Source organism: Theobroma cacao, chromosome 5 (genome assembly GCF_053813885.1).
Source record: "Theobroma cacao isolate CCN51 chromosome 5, ASM5381388v1, whole genome shotgun sequence".
Lineage (NCBI taxonomy): Eukaryota > Viridiplantae > Streptophyta > Magnoliopsida > Malvales > Malvaceae > Theobroma > Theobroma cacao.
The window spans coordinates 4,235,550-4,256,660 of NC_142643.1; the positions used below are offsets into that span (position 1 = coordinate 4,235,550).

The following is a 21,111-nucleotide window of genomic DNA, read 5'->3' on the forward strand; positions in this document are numbered from 1 at the left end:
GATTTTTTTCTTTTCCAAGAAAATTTGTTTTATTTGCAAGTTTCTATAAAACTTAATCAATAAATCATAAAAATGTTTAGATTTTGACGATTAAATTCTTGTCACACTCTTATTAAGTTGAGTTCTATGTGCCAAAAAATTAAAATGTGTATAAAAGTCAATTTTTTTTCTTGATTAATTTGATCAAAAAATCACATGTTCAACCTTTCATAATGGAAAGGAGACATGAGTCACATAAGGGGCACATCAATCAAAGAACAAATTGAAGATCTTAATCCACAAACCAAAAAGGGATATCAACCAATACATTAATTATTCTGTTTTTCATATTCATAAATCAAAATTAATTTAGGCAACAAGTCCTATCAATTATCAAATAAGATTTGGAATTAGAGTAAACAAAGACCCTTAATTAAAAGCTTAATGTATAATTGATGTAATGTAATGTTATATGAATATAGTATTAAGTAAAACAGCCAGCTGTTAAACCAATATAATATAGTTGCATAGGGTTGCCGGCTGCACAGTGCATTTTGGTGGGTTCCAGCATTGCACAAGGAAAATGTCTAAGGATTTAAATCATTCATATATATTATGCTCCATTAAAGTATGACAAATTAGAAAATGACATGGTTTGGGTTAGAAAGAGATTCTTAATCTTCATAATTAAAATGTAATGCCGATCATTATAAGATCTCGGAATCTTATTTTTAGCCTAAGAAACTTTAATTTTATATGAAATTACTTATAGGATATATCTGTTTGACCCTTTACTCTTTAGCAATAAAATCTTCATGTGATCATGGACGAAAAGGTATGGGAATTATTATGTAAAAGAGTTTGAGACAAATGAGAAAGAAAGAGACTTTGGATTAGGGTTTTGTACTTGGTAAACCTTCAAAGAGAAAAGCATATTTTTTCCTGTGAAAGAAGGAAAAGTTTTGAGAGAAAGGTAGGTATGGAATATGACGGGAAACGGATGCGAATTATGCGGTAAAATGTGATCCAAAACTTTATGCCTAAACAAACAAGTTAAAGAGAAAAAGAAGAAATTCCCAACAGCATTACAGCCCATTTTAAGGACTTGTCAAGAAATGCTTTTCTTGATGCGCATGTTTTGAAGGAGAGCTACCAAAAAGGATGAACGCAGATGCCAATAAGGGTCAAGTTAGCAAAAACAAAAATTAAAAAAAAATATTAATTTCATGCATGATTGTGAGTATTTTCTTGAGGTGGCAGAAAGTCATTGGTTCAATTTAGAAATTTTTTTCTTTTTTTTTAAAAAAAAGGATGGGATACCTTTGTGTAGGAATCAAGGCTGGCAATGTATGGGAACGTGAATCATAGCAAGCTCTTTCTAGTTGTAAAATCATATGTAATGTAATAATAATTCTAATATGCATGTTGTCTTTGATGATCATCCAATCATAAAATGTTCATGTTACTCCTAGAATCTAGTGTTAAATCAAAACTTAAAACCATGATGAGTTTCCGGCGTATCATATGAAGCCACATGGCAGCCTTAAATGTTGAATGGGCTGATTGGATTTTGATCAGAAATCTATACATAGTAGGCAGAAAAAGCAAAGGAGTATGTCGAAAAAATACATCTATGTATACGTAAGCTCATGACCTTGGAACCACCAAGAGAGTGACTTGATATCGACATTTGAGGTGCAAAGTACCACTCCCTCCCATGATCTATCCTCTGATAGAAAGTAAATATATAATCTAGGTCTTTAGTGAACTATACAATGACATATTCCTATGATTTTGGTTGCTTCTGAAACTAGATTTAATTTTTTTTTTGTTTTGTTTTGAAAAATAAAATAAATATAATCAATAAAGTCTTGAATACAAATCCAAGTTGTTGCAGGAGAAATAGAGAATTGGAAACATGTATCTATATGAGTAATTTAAATTTCACCAGAGTCAACTCCTTACAAATAAACTAAAAAACCTTGGGGGTTCCTATGATGGCTTTTACTTGACTTCAAACTTTTTTTCATTTTCTATTGCATTTGGGGGTTGTTTTTCCAAGGAGAATAATTTGAATGTAGACGTGATAAACCAACACGAATTTGAGAGGAAATTTATCTTTACAGATGTGAGCAACTCTTATAAATGCACAGTCGGAGTCGTCACAAAGGAATGAATTTGTCGTATGTTCATTTCTCCCAACTTGGATTTGGATACTGCCTATTTCCCAGTTCAAAAGGTCACCGACCGCTGTCTCGATGAAAAGAAAACCATGTGGTCCTCTCAAAAGGGATGTCCCTTCCTTAAAACAGGGCAAATTGAAGGGACCTTTCAACATATGTTAGTTAGCCACATAATAAAGAATTAACAGATCTATAACATGGAAATGGGGTAAACTAGGTGTACCCCCTTCTGGTCCTACAATGGAGTAAATTTGAGAATCCGGCTGTTTAATTTTGATGGACCACCCATTTTGGCATGTTGGGAAACCCTTAAAAGGGGCTTCCTCCTGTCTCTCGAGTTTCAAAAGTAAACGGTGTCCGTTTCTGTCAAGATTATGTGCTTGTCCACGCCAATGTCCTCCTTTGCCTAGACTCCAATGGGTTGGCTGTTTTCCGCTTGACTGTCACCATTAGACCAAAACCAGTTTTTCCACCATTTGCAGTCTCTTTTCTTCTCAGCACTTCCCGGCGGTTTCCAGGTTCATGGGAACTAAAAGTGAAACCACAAGTACAGGTACAGGGGCTTTTTTAAGTTTAAACTGATGATGATTCGAATGTTAGCTTGAAATGGCGGAGAAATTTCAACTTTGGCTTTTGATTCTACTTGTTTTAATGGATAAAGAAGCCTCAATATCCCAAAAATTATTCAGGAATAATCATGCATATAATAATCTATCACTTTATTAACCATTATGGGAAATATGCATATGATCAAAAGCTGAATTCAGCATCAAATTAATGTCAGGCTCAATAAGGAAAGCTGATTTTGAAACTTTTTGGTTACATTACATCATTTTCAATTACTAATTGCAACCTGCTATCAACGCACTATTATGTACGAATCCTATCTATATGTAACATTAAGCAATTAATTCTCATGCTAATTTGTATAATTTTTAAGTTTTATTTTTACAACCCCTTTGTTATAAACTAGTAATTAGGAACTAAAGTCAATCATATTATATAAAAGGGCAAATTATAGAAAAATACCATATAATTTGAGGTAAAACAAATTTATCCTTTGAAATTTAATATTTGACACTTAATTGTTCTATATTTTTTCACTTAATACTGTACCATTATCTTCAAGAATTTTCATTTTTATCACTAACATTATTAATCTAATGGAATAAGGGATATCTTAATTATTTCATTCCACATTGTTTCTTAATTAAACAAAAGTATAAACAATCAATCAATCAAAAAAAAATTAATAATTGTTTATAATTAAGGAGAAGGGAAAGTCGTAAGGCAAGCATGGGGAAATGAGAATATAATGTGCACCAACTAACACGTTTGAGTAGCTCAGATGTAACATCAACAGGTACATAGGTGGGCTTGCCCCAAAATTGACATAAATTAACACGTTACTTGAAACATATTTCAAATTTGATCTTAAAGAGCAAAATCGAATCTCTTGTTTATTTTTATATTTCTACAAATACCCACGGCCTTCTTTAAATTTTGTCGGTACCAGGCTTCATAGCCCAGGCCCCATCAAACCATAGTTGGGCACAAATAGGATCCCGCATTGGTTCCTTGGACGCTCTGCCTGCATTTATATTTATGGGCCTATTCTTATCAATTAAATTAAAAAAACATAATATCCAAAATAATCTTTGAAGGATTTATTAAAATTTAAATAAGTTTTTATATTTTTATTACATTTAATTAAATTTTTTATATATTTTTTTTAAATTAAATGACTCTTATATCTAATTATCTATTTAATTAAAATATTATTTGTTATTTTATATTGTGTGACGTTGACATGACATACAAACATATCATAATTGATGATTAACATACTAATATATTATAATTAATAATAACATGATATGTTAATTTGATATGATAACATGATCATCTAATATTTTTTAATTTTCACATCAATAAGTACCATTTGAATATAAAATAATAAATAATATTTTAATTAGTGATAATTAATAAATTATTAAATATAAAAATTTATTTAATTTAAAATAATAATATAAAATTTGATTGAATATAATAAAAAAATAAAAAAAATTTTAAATCCATTAAAAACTTATTTAATAGCATCCTGATTAAAAAATTCTCAAGAAAATTTTATTTTGTTTTCGATTGATTTTTTATTATTCATTATTAATTAATTTATTTAATTAAACACATATAAATACATGATCCAAGAAAATATTAGAATGGAAATCAAAACCTCTAAAATTAGTTCCTACAACATTGTTACAGTCATAACGAAGTATCAAGGAAGTTTTGCTCAAGACGGTCCGGTGGAAGGAAAAATGCTCGTACTTTTCAGGTTCCTTCCTCTCATAAGCCTCGTCGGTTGTTCAAACTCAATAAAAACCATCCACGTGTAACAAAGGGGTTAAAATAAAATAAAATAAACCTAATTCTACACAAACATAAATCTCTCAAACCCAAAACTCCCAAAAACAAAATAAGAAAATCGAAATAATATTTGCTTACTCTGAAAGAAACAACTTACTCTTTTTCTTCGTCTTCGTGGAAGACTCGATCAATCAAAGGGGTTTTTATTTTTTATTTTTCTGTTTCGTTTGGTTGGGTCGATCGATTATCCAACGATCAAGAAGCCGCCCTCTTACGAGCTATGTTCAAGTTCTGGTAGTTTTCTTTGTTAACTCTTTAATCTCTTCTTGATTAATTTTTTTTATTTATATGGATAATCAGGTTCAATTTATTCGCTTCCATCTTTAATGTTTTTTAATTTCGATATCCAGAGCCTAATTTTGGGGTTTTTATTTTCTGTGACGCTGATATATTTTGAACAGACTGTGAATTTTGATCAATTTCACTTAGATTTCTGACTTTGTTTAAAATTTGTTTAGAGCTTCTATGAAACTCATATAGTTGCGGGTTTGTTCGATTTTTAGGGTTTATTATGTCAATTATCCCCCCATTTAATTGGATTTTGGATATATGTTGTATGTTTATTATTATTATTATTATGGTATTGAGGCTGTTTGATTGGGTCGGAGAAATTTATATAACACATGTTGCAGTTAGATAAGAAATTGTTACTAAATCAAAAGTGTTCAATCTTCTTTCTTTTGTTTGTTGTTTAAAATAGAATACTCCAATATTCATGACAGAAACGAAACTAACATTAGCAGTTTTGAATGAGCCTAAAGTGGGATACATAGTCACTTATAATTTCCATGAAGCTGGATATAAGGATGAGCATCTCTTAATTGATTAACATGTTATAGCAAGTCAGAAATATGGACACGTTTCATGTATTTTTGTTGCTAGTACCTAGTAGTTTCAGTATACACCTGCAATATGTGCACCTTATGTTGGATTCAATGGGGGTAATACCGTCCATGCCCAATATTTGCGTTATTCTCAAAGTTGTGTAGGTACATAAATTGCCTTTTGATGTAAATACATGAATAGTCAGGGCTTAGTTGCATTTTTGTCGTGCTTGTGCAATAACTTTCAAAAGTGAAACATGATTGTAATATTTTTTAACTTCATTTGGAGCTATTATCTTTCCACTAACCTAAAAATTGCGACTTGTATATTGGTTTCACTAAAATTTTGAATTTGCAGGGGTTCACAGGAGCAACAAGCTCAGCAACGTCCACAAGAGGGTTCTTCACATTCTTGGTATCCCCCTTCCGTAGTTAGCTCCCCTAGTTCTTCCCGACCTACAACACCGAGTAGCAGTGCTTCTAACAGCTTCAACTTACAAAGGCCTGCAGAACGGCCACATTCTCCCACACCTGTTTCACCTGCTGAAGCTGCAGGAATCATTGCTCTTTTAAAGGACAAAAGGTGAGACGTCTGGTTCTTTCACTCCATGTTGCTATTAGCCAGCAATCTTCATTTTCTCTTATAACAAAAATTTAAAATTGTAATTCCTACTTATTGTTTTTTACTTATATTACTGATTTATTATGCTCTTTTGTTCATTTTGACATTTTTTCATTTTAATTATTTGTATTTGTGGCTTCAGAAAAATGTTCGGAAGATATTGTTCAAGCAAAAGTGCTTGTTTTTTTCAAGAATGTATCTTGCAATTGCTAATCACTTTCTTGTTTTCTTAGCGTTGATGAATTACGGAAGCTTTTGTCAGACAAGGATGCATACAATCAGTTCTTACTATCGGTTGACCAGGTTAAAATTCAAAACAATGTGAGTACCAAAATTTCCCTATTTTATTTGATTTCACCTTTTCAAAGTTAGAATTTTGCATATTGTCTGCCCTTTTGCACCATGTGTAATGTTCTTGGTTTCTGGTCTCTAAAAAAGTCTGATGGTTTGGCCTTTTGGCCATGGTATAAACAAGGGTTTTGGTTAACCAGTGGATTTGGTGTGATCTATAGTCTATTGCTTAACCCAAAATCAAAATGTCTTTCAGATTATTGATTCATAGTGCTGGTGTTGCTATGTCAAATGTCCAAATGCTGATATTATAGGGGCTATCAAGATAGTGGCACATTGGTAGCCCACAGGTGCATAGCAGCAGGAGCTGAATTAGGGTCTCATAAGGTTTTGATTGACTTGGAAGTTAGTTGGACTATGTTCCTGTTTATTAGGGATGATTCCACAACTCTTGTTGAAAGTTTTGAATATGTTGTCATGTGTAGACTAGGACCATCAAAAGGACATAGAAAGGAAGACTCAACTCTAAACACTAAGGCAAAGATGACCTTATGGTCGCATTCATCTTGGAGATAGTCTAATTTTATAAAATTTAACATCAATAGAAGCAGTGGTGGCTACCCTGTCAAATTCAGTTAGCTGGGTCTTCTTGTTTCACCCTTATTTCTTTCATTTGGGTGTGTGCTTTAAATATGAGCAGTATTCGTCATTAACTATTACCGTGCTCTGTGCTCTATTTTAATGTAAATTGTGCATACTATTCCAGTTCTTTGTTGGTATTATGGTGTGGTAGCTCTTTTAGCTATCTGATTTGATGCAATACACTGGATTGACCTACACATGCATGCTATGAGAATACCCTATTTCTCCGTACCTTGTTTTTCATCATTTCTTTGGTTCCTTAGATCTTACTCTTTCTTGATAACTTTTACCAGATAAGAGATGAACTTCGCAAGGAGACTTTGCAGCTTGCTAGTGAGTTCTTCTATGATAATTATGATAGTGCCACATATTTTATAGATATAATGTACATAGGGGACAAATGGTAATTTATAGATATATTGATAAACAGGGAACAATTTAGATAAAGAACCACGAATAATGGAGCTAAGAAACCAGGTAAGGTTTTCAGAACATTATTCTTTTTGTGTCATTGATTAATGTTAGTATATCAGATTGTAAAACCTTTTTTTTTTTTCTTTCTTGCATGACCACAGTGCAGAATTATCCGGACAACAGAATTGGCAACAGCTCAGGAAAAACTAAATGAGCTTGAGAGACAGAAAGAAGAGATTTTGAAGTACTACTCCCCCGCATCATTTATCCATAGGCTTCAAGGTACACATTACGGATAATATACTTGTATGGCTCAGGCTTGATATAATTGATTTATCAGAAATAAAAACTAGTGTTTCATCTGTGCAGACGCAATGAATGAAACAGAAGAGGAATTGGAAGCCTTGCACAGGCAGCTCCTTGACAGGGAGATGGATCTAGGGACTTTTGTGCAGAAGTACAAGAAGCTTCGAACTACATACCACCGGCGAGCTCTCATTCATCTTGCAGCTAAAACATCTCCAATTGGATGATGGAAACACCTGGAGATAGTTATTGATTGTATACCTAATATTGAGAGGGTGTTGGTTGTTCTTGGTGTCTGAAATTCATATATTCTCACTTCGTTCTAGCCCAAATAAACCTCTGAACTTTTTGCAATTAATTAAATCTCTCTAGTTATTATGTGTTCATTTCGGTCCTTACACTTTTTCTTTTTGGTCAGCTGGGTTGAGAAAAAAAACATGGTTATCAATAGTTTGATGTTTGCAAAGATGAGAAAGTGTGCAAACGAGGCTCCAAAGCATTGTATATGTGTGTGTGTGTGTGTATATATATATATATATAGTGCCAGTAGCTATGAATCGATAAAATTGCAGCTATAAACTTGAATTAGTATTACAAACGGGATAAATCGATATTCATTGTTCTTATGACTGGGACACGGATCATTGCAGCAAGTGAGGTATACGAGTAAAATACCAAGAATGCGTACTATACAAAACTTCCCACTAACTAAACTGTGGTTGTGGCTTAAGAGAATTATGGTGCGCCTTACAAGTATTATATATTATACACTTTGTATCGAGTTGAGACAATTAAAACTAACAAACATTTATATCTATGACCAACAAATAGACTGTAAGAGGAAAACATAACAATGGAGATTTCAGCTATTCTTCTAAGCGAGCTACTTCTTTTTCCCATTTTAGTCCAAACATCTGGCGGCCAAAAGGAACAATCAGATTATATCGGAAAACCTGCAATCATAAGATACAATTTACATTTACTTGAGACATAATTGATCTAAACATAGAAAAGAAACATTTTTAAATGCTCAAGGGGTTACCTTATCATTTATGTCACACAATTGCATCTTTAAGGTTTCAGAACACTCAACCCATTTGTTATGATCTCCATTGCATTTGCTCTCCCATGCTTTCTTCAAGGCGACTCGCCATTCCGATACTTTATTCCTGATCTCCTTGTTCAGTTCGACCCACTCAGGTGCACATCCGTTCTTTGAGAGAATTCTATAGAGGGTGTCTTCTGCTGGATCTGCGTGAGGGTTGGTGTTAAGGTTAAGAGGTTTGCCTTTTCCTGGTAAATTCTCAAATTGACCCTCTTCCATTGAATGCCATATTCTTTGCTCAACTACATTGATAATGTCGGTTTCTGACCTGTCCAAAACGATTAATAGCACAACTTTATATCAGTATGGAACCCAAACCATATAATTACTCTAGAGAAGCGGAGATTAAATTATCAAAACCTTTACTTATCAAAAAAAAAAAATGGAAAAACCTTCGAAACTATTAAAGTTTTTACCCTGAATGTGGATCATAGAATTGAATATATATAGTGCATCCGGCCATCAGCACGCGTTTAGTTCTAAGTCTTCCTCTAAATTAACAATGTTAGATTACAAACACCATAGCCAGCTCTCTTTCAAAAGCATATCACACACCAAAGTCAAACAGTTTTTAAGATCCCCAAACATAGTAAGCCAACCCCATAAAAATTTGAGACAAAGCAGAGTAGACAATGAAGCCTATACAAGAAAACAACCCATACAAACAAAAAGACCAGTAAGCCAAATCAAAAGGCAGCTCAAATTTTATGTCAAGTGACTATTAGCACATAGAAACAGCCCCGGAACTATGAAAAATCACCATTTCTCAAGGAGAATCACCTTCACAGCCTAAATGGCTTAGCAACCAACAAAAAATTAACCACCCAATAAAAATCAAAATCCACAATTGTGGAAGAATTAAAAAGGCAAAAAGCACTTTTAAGTCTTAATTTGCCAACTAGTTTACTTCCAACAAATACCTTCAAATTACAAAAATTTAAACTTCCCTTCGCTCCCCGAACAAAAAATTCTTCCGCTTTCTCTTTATCAGTTAATTATATGAAAGAACCATGAAGAATTCATAATTATTGAGGGTAAAATTGAAAACTTACCATTATTTAGTTAAAATTTTGAAAATTTATAATGTTTAGTTGAATATCGGTTTAAAGTGAAACCATGAATATACATACAGACCTGACGGCGTTGCGTTGGCCACGTAGCTCGGGAGGAAGTTTACGGTCGTTGACAGCGTCTATCACGGCTGATAGACGGTCGGTTATCTTCTTCTCTTGTTTCGAAGATGAAGAATTTGAAGAAGTCGTTGCCGTTGATGATGAGGACGAAGAGGAAGAGGAGGCCCACCTGAGTATAGACCCGCCATGGCCCACCAACGGAGGTGAGATCTCCGCCGTTGATTTGGTAATCAAAGACGAGGAAAACGTCGACGACGATGATGGCAGCTTTCTCACCAGCCGAGTGGCCATGGATGAGCCCAGAATCGAATTGCTCCTCACAATTAGGATTTCAATTAGACTTTCGGTAAGTAGACGTGACAGATTAATGTTGTGCCACGTTGCAACGTTTCTACGTGGCAATTTTTATTATTGTCAATCTGACATGTCACATCAGTGATATAAATTAATAAGTGATTTTTTAATTAATAATTAATTAGATATAAATTTATTTGATATCAAATAAAATTATATAAATTTGATTAAACATAATAAAAAAATAAATATTTATTTGGATTTTTTTAAATAATTTAAATTTTTTTATGTATTATGTTAAATAAAAAATTAAAATTTTACTTAATTTTTTTTATTTATTTTTAAATTCACTAAAAATCCTTTGGAACAAAAATCAATAATAAAATAACAAATAAAAAAAATTACAAACTGTATAGTACTTAGTCATTAAAAAAAAAAAAAAAGTGGCCTCAAATTGGATACAATAGAAGATGATTATGAAGAATATAATGAAAGTATGCTTCTCTCCATAAACATAATTAGTAATTATTGTTTCCATGGCATTCAAAGGAATCATGGGTGTCTGCTGGTTTGTCACACCTTGGGGTAGTGTAGAAGAAGGTGTCAAGTTGATATTGAACCAAATCACGATAGACAACAGTAGGTCTAATTGGGAGCTTTACTCCTCTCTGTCCTCCGGCGAAGTTGCTGGGAATGTTGCAAGTAGGATGTGGGGAAGAAACCAGCCTTACCAAGCATGATTTTGCCTGCAATTCTTTCCCGTTGATGAATTTGTTCACAACCATGTTGAATTGCCCTTGCTCATCGGTTTCATCACTTCCATAATACATAATTCTGCTTCTGTCATCCATGCATGTCACTGATACCTTGCAGCCTGCAATCGTTTGAAAAAAAAAAAATTAGAAAAAAGAAAAGGTAATCAAATCTTAATGAAGGAACAAACATTAATCGATCCTATATATATACCTTTGATGGGTTGGCTACCTTGAGCCCATTCCCCATAGCCCTTGGTGCAGTCCTGGCACAAGACTTTCCCACCCAAATTTATAACCTGGAGGGCAGGAACCACCGTGGCTTTTGTTTGAGTGCTGCATCCCATCAAAAGTGAGGCTGCAATTAACATCAACGCCACCGTAGCCATCTTTCTTCACTCTTTTTCTTCGACAAGGTCCAGTACAGAAATGAACATAATTTCCTTTGAAAAAGCACAATATATTATATAAGGAAGGGTAGGGGTGGGAGGGCACTACTGATCAGACGTGCAATCCATTTTGCATTAGCTTATATGCAATAGTTTTAATGTATTTTCAGTCATAATCATGATGCCTAATAATAAAGATTCGTGAATATATATATAGCTGGACCTATACATATTTTTTGTAATTAATGTATGCATATGGTCCCCCAATAATATAACTTCTGGGGTAGTTATTTGGGCTTCTTTAGTCGTAGGTTGGTACAATATTTTCTATGGAAGAAAGGTTAAGAGTCAATTAGGTATCTTCTTCCTTAAAAAGTGCCAAATTCAAGCTCTATATTAATTAATAGTTTGACAAAGTTAAGAATTGAAACCCTCATAAAAAAGGGAAAATTCAAAATAAAGGCCTCATGTCCTCTTTGTTATAGCATATGCATTATAGATTGTTTCATTAATAGTTAGATTTGTTGTTAAGATATAAAAAGTGACCTGTAAATTAAGTATAATGTGTAACTTTTTGTTCGTATAAATTATTGTAAAAAATAATAAAATAACTTCAATTATGTAATATTAACGAAAAAAACCCAATATTCTTGTAATATTACACACACATATATATATGTGTGCGTAGTTTGACTTTGGTCTTGAATTTGAATTAGTCACTTAATTTTGAAATCAGTCGGTGATGTATGTTAAAGGGGGGGTTCTTTGACTAAATACTGGAGTGCTCACTCACGGCCTCCTTGGTGGCACTACTGATTGCTCTCAATCATGGAAATACATTCCGTGATCATTGGCTATGGAGAACAGGCAAAATCCTAAAGACAGGGTAATTGTTCATTTATATAACCTGCTATATATGTGATTATCGATATAATCATAGGAGCTGAAATAGAAATCGAAATCTTGAGGTTGATTTTTTTAATAGATATTGTATGTTAATATTTCTTTATATCATTTTTATGTATAAACAAAAGTGGGATACAATTTAAATTGAATAAGGATTTATATTGAGTCATGGGGTTTAACTCAATTTTGGATTTATGAGGTTGTTAGTATTCAGCAAGGATTCCAAACAAAAACCCAAGCTAAAACAATTTACACCAGTTACCTGCACCGCCCATATATAAGACTTGCCTTAACTCGAAGCCCCCCTTATTTAAGTACCGAAAGTCTTGATAAATCAGAAACCGCATGCGCGCACTCTCCTCCATTAGCTTTACGAAAATCTAGAAAACCAGATTCAGAAGGACAACCAAAAAGAATAGATGAAGATTCTTCAACAGAATCTCGCTCTTAACCAACCAGGATCAGTGAAGATCATCCTGGAAGAAGAAGACGATCTATGGCTTGCCTACAACCTTTTTGCCAAGGGTGACACAATCGTCGCCGACACCACCAGGAAAGTTATTCACAACAAAAGCTCTGCCAATGGCAAGAGGAAGGACTCAACTCGTGTCAAAACCAAACTCGAAATCAGAATCACGGACGTTGATTATGAGAAAGACTCGTCCAAAGTGCGCGTGCGGGGTAGGAACCTCGTGGCCAATGAACTCATGGCGTACGGTGCGTACCATACCCTGGAGATTGAGATGAACAAAGAGTTTGATCTTTCAAAGAAACACTGGGACTCGGATGCCATTGACACTTTGCATGAAGGTTCTGAAAAAGCATCAGGAGCCGACCTAGCCGTGGTGCTCTTTCAACAATGGTCGGCTCAAGTGTTTCTGATTGGACACAAGGTCACAACCCTTGCAAAGGTTGAGGCTTCAAAAACCAACAATAAGACCGCCTCAAACAAGTTTTTTGAAAAGGTTTTTCAGGCTTTTGTAAAGCATGTGGATTTCAACACCGTTCGTTGTGTTGTGTTAGGAAGCCCGGATTCTACAAAAGAAGAGTTTCGAGGTTATTTGTTCCAGGAAGCACAAAGATTGAAGATGAAACGGGTCGAAGAAAACAAGTCACGATTTGTAATGGTAAATATAGGGAACAAGAATAGTTTGAAGGAGGTTTTGCATGACAACGAAGTGATGGGATTGATTAAAGATACGAAAGCCGTGATGGAAATCAGGGCTTACAAGCAGTTTTCGGACTTGTTATTGACTGATTCGGATCGTGCATGTTATGGGCCACGGAGCGTGGAAACTGCACAGGAGATGATGGCCATTGAGACCCTTTTGATTATGGATGAGTTGCTTAGGAATAAAGAGATTGCATTGAGGAAAAAGTACATGGAGTTGGTGAAATCTGTGAAGAAAGCAGGAGGGAAAGCGTTTCTGTTCTCGTCTATGCATGTTTCAGGAGAGCAGTTGGCGCAGTTGACCGGTATTGCCGCCATTCTGAGGTTTCCATTGCCTCAACTTGATGAACTTGTACTTTGATAGGATTCATTTACCATATGTTTCTTGTTTTAATTATTTCATTCAGTTGGCAATTTTTTTTCTTTTTCTTTTGGGAAATTTGAGATTTCTTATTTTGACCTGAGCTAATGGCAATACCTTAGGAACTCAATATTTATTAATTTTTCATAAATTCAATACATAAATTAATATTAAAAAAATCATTCTTATCATAACGTCAGCTTCCTCACGAATTCTTAAATTCTATTTCTTTCATGTCATTTAGTGCACTCGCGAGCTTACAACCCATAGATTGGGTCTTTCTATGGAATAAGAAAATTAAGGTTAGGCATGAAGCATCGTCACAGCATAGATGCAAAGGCCCTCGGTTTAGAGAGCCTGGGCCCTTGGCTTTAGCATTTTGGATTCGCCGATTACTTTCTTCAACCGTAGTATAAACTTCACTAATCTAATAATCCATTAACAATTACAAAGTTTAGTTTCGAGATAAAACTACACAATGAACTCAACATTCTCCCACTTAGCTTCCAATAAAAAGACCACCAATGATGGGTTTCCTTCTTCTTTTCAGTTCAAATATTTTGTGAATAGCAACTTCATAAAACAGGACATCAACTACTCAAAATCAAACCAGCTAGTTTCGCCAAAAACAGTATAGTGCAAAACATAATAAAGCACAATCCAGTTTTGACTGAAGCTTTGTTTACAATAAACCAGCTGATCTGAGAGCAGCTTTAAAGTCTTCCTCATTCCTCCAGTCAGCCACCTGCATCCATGATAAGATGTGAAAGTAATTAGATGAAAAACTGATAGGCATAAAAGAAAAATGACTAAATATGAACCTCCACAGCCAGGGAGAGGGCTTACCTCTGCTATTTTGGTGCCAAAATGATTTTCAATTTTGGACATTATCATCCGGTCCATATCACCGCAGAGCAAGTTGAACACAGCTCCTGCAAATCAAATAGAAATATATCTGAATAATTTGCTCTTCCACAAATGTTCATTATACAGCAATTGGTTTGCTGCTTGAATCAATAACACTTCACCCTCATATTATAACCAACTTGATAACACACACACAAAAGTTATAACATAAAACAACGACTGAATGGCATCAAAATGCACATGTTGTCTAACAAAAATCAAAGCATTGGAACATCAAGAAAAAGCTTAACATTTGAGAACTACATATCTGGCTACCAGTCAGGTTTATCAAGCATCAGGAAGCAGTAATTAACACTTCTAATGAGAGATGAAATGGAATTCAATTGCCAGTATTAACCCTTTAAACAAGTTGCAAGTATAATCACATTTTGATTCAGAAACCTACCCTTGCGGCCAAAGCGCCCTGCCCTACCGATTCTATGCAAGTAAACCTCACAATCAGGCTCCGTGCGATTGTCATGCTTCACAGGAAGATCATAATTGATGACCAAATTAACCTGCAGAAAGATACAAGTCAGGATGACACAGCTTGTATACAGCCAGGCAACTCAGAGGAATAAGGGGAAGAGATACCTGTTGCTGGTCAAAACCCCGGGCAAGAAGGTCAGTTGAAATGAGGACTTGAGTCAAACCATCTTTGAACTCTTTGACTATCTTGTCTCGGTCATCTTGTTTCAGAGCACCTTGAATTGTGGTAACATCATAACCAAGGTCAACAAGTGACTTATGCAACATGCTTGCGCTATTCCTTGTACGTACAAATATTATTGTCTGCCCCAGGCGCTCTCCAAATTCAAAAATTCTCTCTTTAATCACCGTAACCTTGGAAAGTTCATCTGGGACATTCACCTTGTACTGCTTCACTGACTCCAATGATAGTTCTTCCTTCTTAACAAATAGTTGATTGTGATCTCTCTTAACTATCCTTGATACAAAATTCTTGACTGTCTCACTAAATGTGGCAGAAAACAGGAGAACCTTGAAATTGATTCAAAACCAAGCATTAAGTCAGCCATTGTTCTCCAACACAAGGTAAGAAACTAACTTTACGATGATAAGCATGCTTTCTAACTATACCCACATAGACTAGCCCTTGTAAACAATAAAGTACATATTCAAGCCCATCAGACTCAAGATGTCAGCAATGTCAATGCATAGGCATTCTTCAAAAACAATAGCATGGACCACCAATTTCATTTCATTTCATTTTCCAATTTTATTAGGCACCTGATTAATCCATTTTGATCAAGTACTTTAAGGTACATCTTTCCAACAATCTCAAGATAAAGAAAAGTTGAGATAGTATGTAGAGAAAGGTTGAGACACCACATCATAGATAAAAATTACATTTACATCAAATCTTTTAAACAAACCTGGCAATTAGAACTGATCCTTTCAATATCCCTCATTATTCTTAAGGAGTCATCCTTAAATCCATCCTGCAGGCAAAGAAATGTACATGAGCATATCAATGATCAACAACACATTCCTCTAAGCATGAAATTTACTCAAACAGTTAGATCATATGGTAGCACTACATAATTAAAACAGTGTATCATTCCAAAATAAATGGTCTACAAACAAAGCCATTCTAACCCTCCTCAATGCTCCTCTCCTAAACACACATCCCAAAACAGAGAATTTAATGAATATGATAAACAAAGATCCTTGGAATGCTAGGCAGCAAATCAGAAACAAAATCACTTAATGGCACATCAATCCTACCATTTGAGAAATATAAATCCTTTGTCACCCCTCCTCATTCTTATCTGAACCCTATTATTGTCATCATGCTTAGGGCATCCTGTATAACTGTGCCTCAAAAACCTACCGAAGCAACTCTGACAACCATGCTCATAAGTAATGACATTCCAATAAACTGAATAACAGACAAAGAAATATAGTAAAAATTCTAGACACTTCTCCTAATATCCAAAAAGTTACATATTGGATGTTCAAAAATCAGTTCTGAAAGATGCAAACTAAAATATTGCTGAGGCAGCTATAAATACTACATACCACTAGAAAGATAAGCTGCAAGATGCCTTCTCAATTTCTAATTATTATAATTAAAACTTTATGGTCAACTTCGTTATCGTCAAGACTAAAACTATAAAACATTTTCTCGACCATAAATAAATAGGAATTTATTGAATAATGCAAGATCTCTCTATCTATACAGCTCACACCCAGCAAAACTAACGTAATCAAGAATCATGCATAGACAAGTTAGGTTCCAACACATTCCAGAACAAGAATCACAGAAGCAGCATTAACAAAATTTCTAAATTGCAACAAAGCAAAGTGACCATAAGTTCCTTTTTTCCTCCCTTTTTCTAATACTGAGAACGAGAGCATTATAAATTCTAGATTCCATCAACATCCTAACGTGCAAACAAGCAAAACAAAGGTTACCTCAGCCAGCATATGATCCGCCTCATCAAACACGAGAATCTTCACACAACTCACACCCAATTTCTTCGCGGACATCCACTTCTTAATAGTGCCAGGAGTACCAATAACTACTTGAGCTGTAATTGGTGGCCGTTTATTAATCGGTAAATAATTACTACTATCCATTGGAATGGCACATTCTGAAGTTATCCCAGTATGCTTCCCCATCTTCCTAAGCACTTCCAAATTCTGCAAAGAAGACCAAATTTTATCTTCAAAACCAAAACCCCAATTTCATTAAAACCTCAATAAACTCGAAAATCCAAAAATTTAACCTGAATAGCCAATTCTCGAGTGGGGCAAATGCAAAGTGCTTGAGGAGCTTTTAAATTCGGATCGACACGGGATAGCATTCCAAGCGTAAAGCAAGTAGTTTTTCCAGAACCATTATGAGCTTGAGCAATTAAATCCATATAAGGGGGAGTTAAAATCATTGGTAAACTAATAGCTTGAATTTTACTAGGCTTTTCAAATTTCATCTCAACATATAATCCTTTCAATAATTCTGGTGATAATTTCAATTCCTCAAATGTAGACGCTGACGTGTACGGTGTATCCCATGGTGTAACCTAGAAAAATCAAACAAATTTCAAAAGTCAAAACCCTAAAATTCAGTTCAAATATTTAAGAAAAAAGCTGAAAAATGTTTAGATTCAGGGATTTATACGGCTTTGATGTTGGAGTCTTCGGGTTCGTCGAGGAATTTGTTGATTTTTCTGTTCTCGTCGATTGCTAGGTTTTCCACGTCGAGTTCCGGCGCGCCTTTTTCTTCCGATGCTAAGGATGCGCTCGATTCCTCCGGAGGGTCGTCTTCTACATCGGCCCATCTTTTTGGTGCTTCAGTGGCTTTTTTGGCCTCTTGTGGTGGCGGCACTTCGGCGGCGGCGGCGGCGGTGGAGGTGGGGGTGGCGGTGTCAGCCATGAAGTAAGGGCACAAAAGGTAAATCAGGCTTTTTGGGTGGATTACAGAGAGGAGAAGAGTTTATATAGTGGTACGGGGGACCGTTTAACCGACTTTGGGTTTAGCTTTAGCTTAATACTGACGCAGTAATTTTCTTTTCTGCTTTTAAACAACCGCGAGATTAATGGGAAAAATTTACAGTTAATGTTCCTTTTTATTCCAAGGGTAAACAATTTAATCTTATTTACCTTATTTATTTTAATATTCAAAAAATGGGAAAAAATTGAAGTTCTCATATGATTTTTGAGAGAGAAAAAATTAAAATAATATTATTGTGCTTCAACTTTCAAGATAGTTACATATTAGTATGTTGTATGAAGTTTGTTTACTTTTTGCATAATTAAACTGTATAAAATTATTGAGAATTGATGAAAATAAAATAAAACTATATAAATTAAAATGTAAAGTTGATGAAAAAATTTTAAAAATATAAATTAAAATTTAAAAAAATAATTTCTTTGGTTTTTTTTTTTACTCAATGAACATTAATTGGGCCTTCACATCTGTTTGCGTAGCTAGTCGGCCCATTTCAGACTACTGGACACTTTCTAAAGTGCGTAGGGCCCAAGCTTCCATTAATCTATATTTATATGAACAGATCAATCAAGGTTGTAAGGCCCAATGATGCCCATTTTTTGCTTTGGTTACAATAAAATCTTCATGAAGGTAAGTGGATGTGATGTTCATTTAATTTGGCATCATTCTTGCCATAGTATGTCTTCACTTTACTATCAATGTTTTGATAATACTTCTTTTATTGACTAACAAAAGTAGAATCTAAAGCACCCAAAATTAATTAATACTTTAATTTAAAATGATACAATTCAATCCAAGTTAGCAAGGATAGGATATCAAGTATCCAACTCGAACAAATTTCCCACCAAGAATTCCTTTTCAATTCTTAATGAAGACTTTACTTCACCCACTGTGAAAATCAAGAAAATTTGGCTGTCATATAATTTTTCTTCCTTTCCTAACAATAATTTGAATAAATCTTTATATCTATATATGTGGCATATAACTCCTTTGTGAAAAGGTTTTATCATTTTCACAAATGCTTGTTCTTTTAGTATATAACACTGTTTTGTTATTTATTAGCCATACAAATGCTTTTCAGTGAGCTTCTAATTCTAATAATTTCATTGGCATCAAGTTATTGAAACAACAGTTACTAAGTTACTGAAATTTCATAAACTTACTTAGCATTTCTATTAGTTTTAATCTCCTCAATCAACAAACCTCAAAATAGATAACTATATTTTCCGTGAAGAAGACCTCTTATTCCCAAATTTGAGCTGGATTGATTCATGGTTTTTGTGAACTACAAGGCTGCTTTGAATAGATAAAGAAGGAGAGAGAGGGATAAGCATCAAGGTTCAATAAAAAGAAACAAAGTCGATTTGTCAGCAAGAAAAGCAATCTTATGAAATTGAGGGTTGATCTTCAACTTTTTATATATTAAAGAGTTTGGTTTGCTAAAAATGATCCATTGTGGGATTTTCTGTGTGATCCTTGAGCTAAACAATTGACCATGAAGGGTATTCTTTTGAGTGAGTTATACTTCAAAGAATAGAGCCAAATATTTTCCAATATTGCTAGCTAATGAAACAAGAAGAAAGATCCAAATTAAGAAATTAAATGAGTTTGCTTCTAATGATGATTTCTATCCACTTTTTCATGGCTGCCCTTTTCAATATACAATGGCCAGAAAACCCATGGCACATATATGTCTCAATCCAAAATCCAATTTCTGTAGTTATATGCCAGGCTGTGTGCCTAATGAATCAAAACATTGCACCTGCTTTTGGACTGCCAGCCTGCCACAAATTAACCATGGAAATTATTGACTTTATATATATATATATGAGAATTTTACCTGCTTCTGATCATGCTAATTATTTCCTTTGTCCCCTTCTAGTTTTTTCTGGCTATTTATATCTATTTTCAATCTCAAAACCCGAATCTTGCTGTCTGGATCACTCCACTATTCTCCTTTTCTAGTTGTACTTGTGCTCCCTATGGAGAAGACCTTAGGGAAAATCAGCTTGGGAATGACAACTACCTCCACCTTCAATCCTTCATCATTTTTCAACTTTAAAAAACACAGGGAAAATGATAAACCCTCCAACTCAATACTATTTTGTTCACCCTTCAGTTTGGTTTGAATAAATTGTCACATTCTGATCTTTTCCTCAGTGGAAAGAAGTAAACTTGTACAAAGGTATATATCTGATTCTATTCTTTCTTTAAATTAATTAATACATCCTTTTAGATGTTTAAGATGGTAGAATGTGATGATCGTGATCGATTTCCAAATGTGTGTACCCTCTAAAAGACGTAAAGAAGCCCGCTTCTCAAATTCGAGCTGGATTCATTCCATGGTTTCTATAAACAAGAAGCACACCTTTAGCAAAATAAAGCAGATAAGCATCAGCATCCCAATAAAAGAATAGCGTTCCCCCCCCAGTAAAAGGGTTTGTCAACAAGAAAAGCAATCCCTTTTTTTTTAAAGGAAACGTGGTTGATGTGCCACTTTATTAAAGAAAATTTGGAGGGAATTCTATCATAAATGATTGACCATAGCCACGGGGGGTTTCTTTTGAGTAGGTTACACTTCAAAACAGGAAGCTTAAGATTCCCAATGATGCTTAATGTTAACCAATGAAGCAAGAAGAAAGACATCCAAGTCATCAACTACTACCAATCAAATGATAATTAGTGGTTTGCTTCATGGCTGCCCTTTAATAATGGCTGAAAATCCATGTCTGGTCTCAATCGGATATCCAACTTCTGTAAATATATGCCAGGCTGTGCCTGTTCATTGAAAATGACTAATTACAAATAACAATTTGTAGCTGTTGGACTGCCACACAAAGGCAAAAACCATGGAAAATTATTTACTTTTTGAACAACTTTCTAAATGGTCTGGTCCTCAAACTTCTAATCATGCTAATTGTTGCCTTTGTTCTT

General features: G+C 34.4%; 4 protein-coding genes and 1 pseudogene across 4 annotated transcripts; 2 read left to right on the forward strand and 3 right to left on the reverse strand.

The window, feature by feature from the left end:
• The first annotated feature begins 4,595 nt into the window (after window positions 1-4,595).
• On the forward strand, window positions 4,596-8,074 carry VPS37-1 (Modifier of rudimentary (Mod(r)) protein). The gene is made up of 7 exons (XM_007027470.3): window positions 4,596-4,823; window positions 5,772-5,996; window positions 6,269-6,356; window positions 7,262-7,301; window positions 7,399-7,445; window positions 7,544-7,664; window positions 7,752-8,074. The coding sequence occupies exons 1-7, from the start codon at window positions 4,810-4,812 to the stop codon at window positions 7,913-7,915; spliced, it is 699 nt and encodes a 232-aa protein (XP_007027532.3). The 5' UTR covers window positions 4,596-4,809; the 3' UTR covers window positions 7,916-8,074.
• A 180-nt stretch (window positions 8,075-8,254) lies between these two features.
• Window positions 8,255-10,258, reverse strand: LOC18598101 (Tetratricopeptide repeat (TPR)-like superfamily protein). The gene is made up of 3 exons (XM_007027471.3): window positions 9,928-10,258; window positions 8,731-9,061; window positions 8,255-8,641 (listed from the first exon to the last, which is right to left on the reverse strand). Exons 1-3 carry the CDS (start codon window positions 10,215-10,217, stop codon window positions 8,555-8,557), a joined length of 708 nt encoding a protein of 235 aa, XP_007027533.1. The 5' UTR covers window positions 10,218-10,258; the 3' UTR covers window positions 8,255-8,554.
• Window positions 10,259-10,586: 328 nt separating this feature from the next.
• On the reverse strand, window positions 10,587-11,394 carry LOC18598102 (Pollen Ole e 1 allergen and extensin family protein). Its single transcript, XM_018120894.2, has 2 exons — window positions 11,187-11,394; window positions 10,587-11,094 (listed from the first exon to the last, which is right to left on the reverse strand). The coding sequence occupies exons 1-2, from the start codon at window positions 11,359-11,361 to the stop codon at window positions 10,739-10,741; spliced, it is 531 nt and encodes a 176-aa protein (XP_017976383.2). The 5' UTR covers window positions 11,362-11,394; the 3' UTR covers window positions 10,587-10,738.
• A 1,237-nt stretch (window positions 11,395-12,631) lies between these two features.
• LOC18598103 (protein PELOTA 1 pseudogene) lies at window positions 12,632-13,862 on the forward strand (annotated as a pseudogene).
• A 329-nt stretch (window positions 13,863-14,191) lies between these two features.
• LOS4 (P-loop containing nucleoside triphosphate hydrolases superfamily protein) lies at window positions 14,192-18,168 on the reverse strand. Its single transcript, XM_007027474.3, has 8 exons — window positions 17,848-18,168; window positions 17,456-17,749; window positions 17,142-17,369; window positions 16,100-16,165; window positions 15,300-15,704; window positions 15,112-15,223; window positions 14,646-14,731; window positions 14,192-14,544 (listed from the first exon to the last, which is right to left on the reverse strand). Exons 1-8 carry the CDS (start codon window positions 18,100-18,102, stop codon window positions 14,482-14,484), a joined length of 1,509 nt encoding a protein of 502 aa, XP_007027536.3. The 5' UTR covers window positions 18,103-18,168; the 3' UTR covers window positions 14,192-14,481.
• Between the last annotated feature and the right edge of the window lie 2,943 nt (window positions 18,169-21,111).

Excerpts from the sequence above, each read along its gene's own strand:
- VPS37-1 (XM_007027470.3), top strand. Across the intron at positions 7,446-7,543 it reads TAATGGAGCTAAGAAACCAG|TGCAGAATTATCCGGACAAC; the intron begins GTAAGGTTTTCA and ends GCATGACCACAG. Across the intron at positions 7,665-7,751 it reads ATTTATCCATAGGCTTCAAG|ACGCAATGAATGAAACAGAA; the intron begins GTACACATTACG and ends TCATCTGTGCAG.
- LOC18598101 (XM_007027471.3), bottom strand. The coding sequence starts at position 10,217 with ATGGCCACTCGGCTGGTGAGAAAGCTGCCATCATCGTCGTCGACGTTT. Across the intron at positions 9,062-9,927 it reads GGCCAACGCAACGCCGTCAG|GTCAGAAACCGACATTATCA; the intron begins GTCTGTATGTAT and ends CGTTTTGGACAG. Across the intron at positions 8,642-8,730 it reads TGTGTGACATAAATGATAAG|GTTTTCCGATATAATCTGAT; the intron begins GTAACCCCTTGA and ends TTATGATTGCAG.
- LOC18598102 (XM_018120894.2), bottom strand. The coding sequence starts at position 11,361 with ATGGCTACGGTGGCGTTGATGTTAATTGCAGCCTCACTTTTGATGGGA. Across the intron at positions 11,095-11,186 it reads AGGTAGCCAACCCATCAAAG|GCTGCAAGGTATCAGTGACA; the intron begins GTATATATATAG and ends AAACGATTGCAG.
- LOS4 (XM_007027474.3), bottom strand. The coding sequence starts at position 18,102 with ATGGCTGACACCGCCACCCCCACCTCCACCGCCGCCGCCGCCGCCGAA. Across the intron at positions 17,370-17,455 it reads CTCGAGAATTGGCTATTCAG|AATTTGGAAGTGCTTAGGAA; the intron begins GTTAAATTTTTG and ends TCTTCTTTGCAG. Across the intron at positions 14,732-15,111 it reads AGGGCGCTTTGGCCGCAAGG|GAGCTGTGTTCAACTTGCTC; the intron begins GTAGGTTTCTGA and ends TTTGATTTGCAG.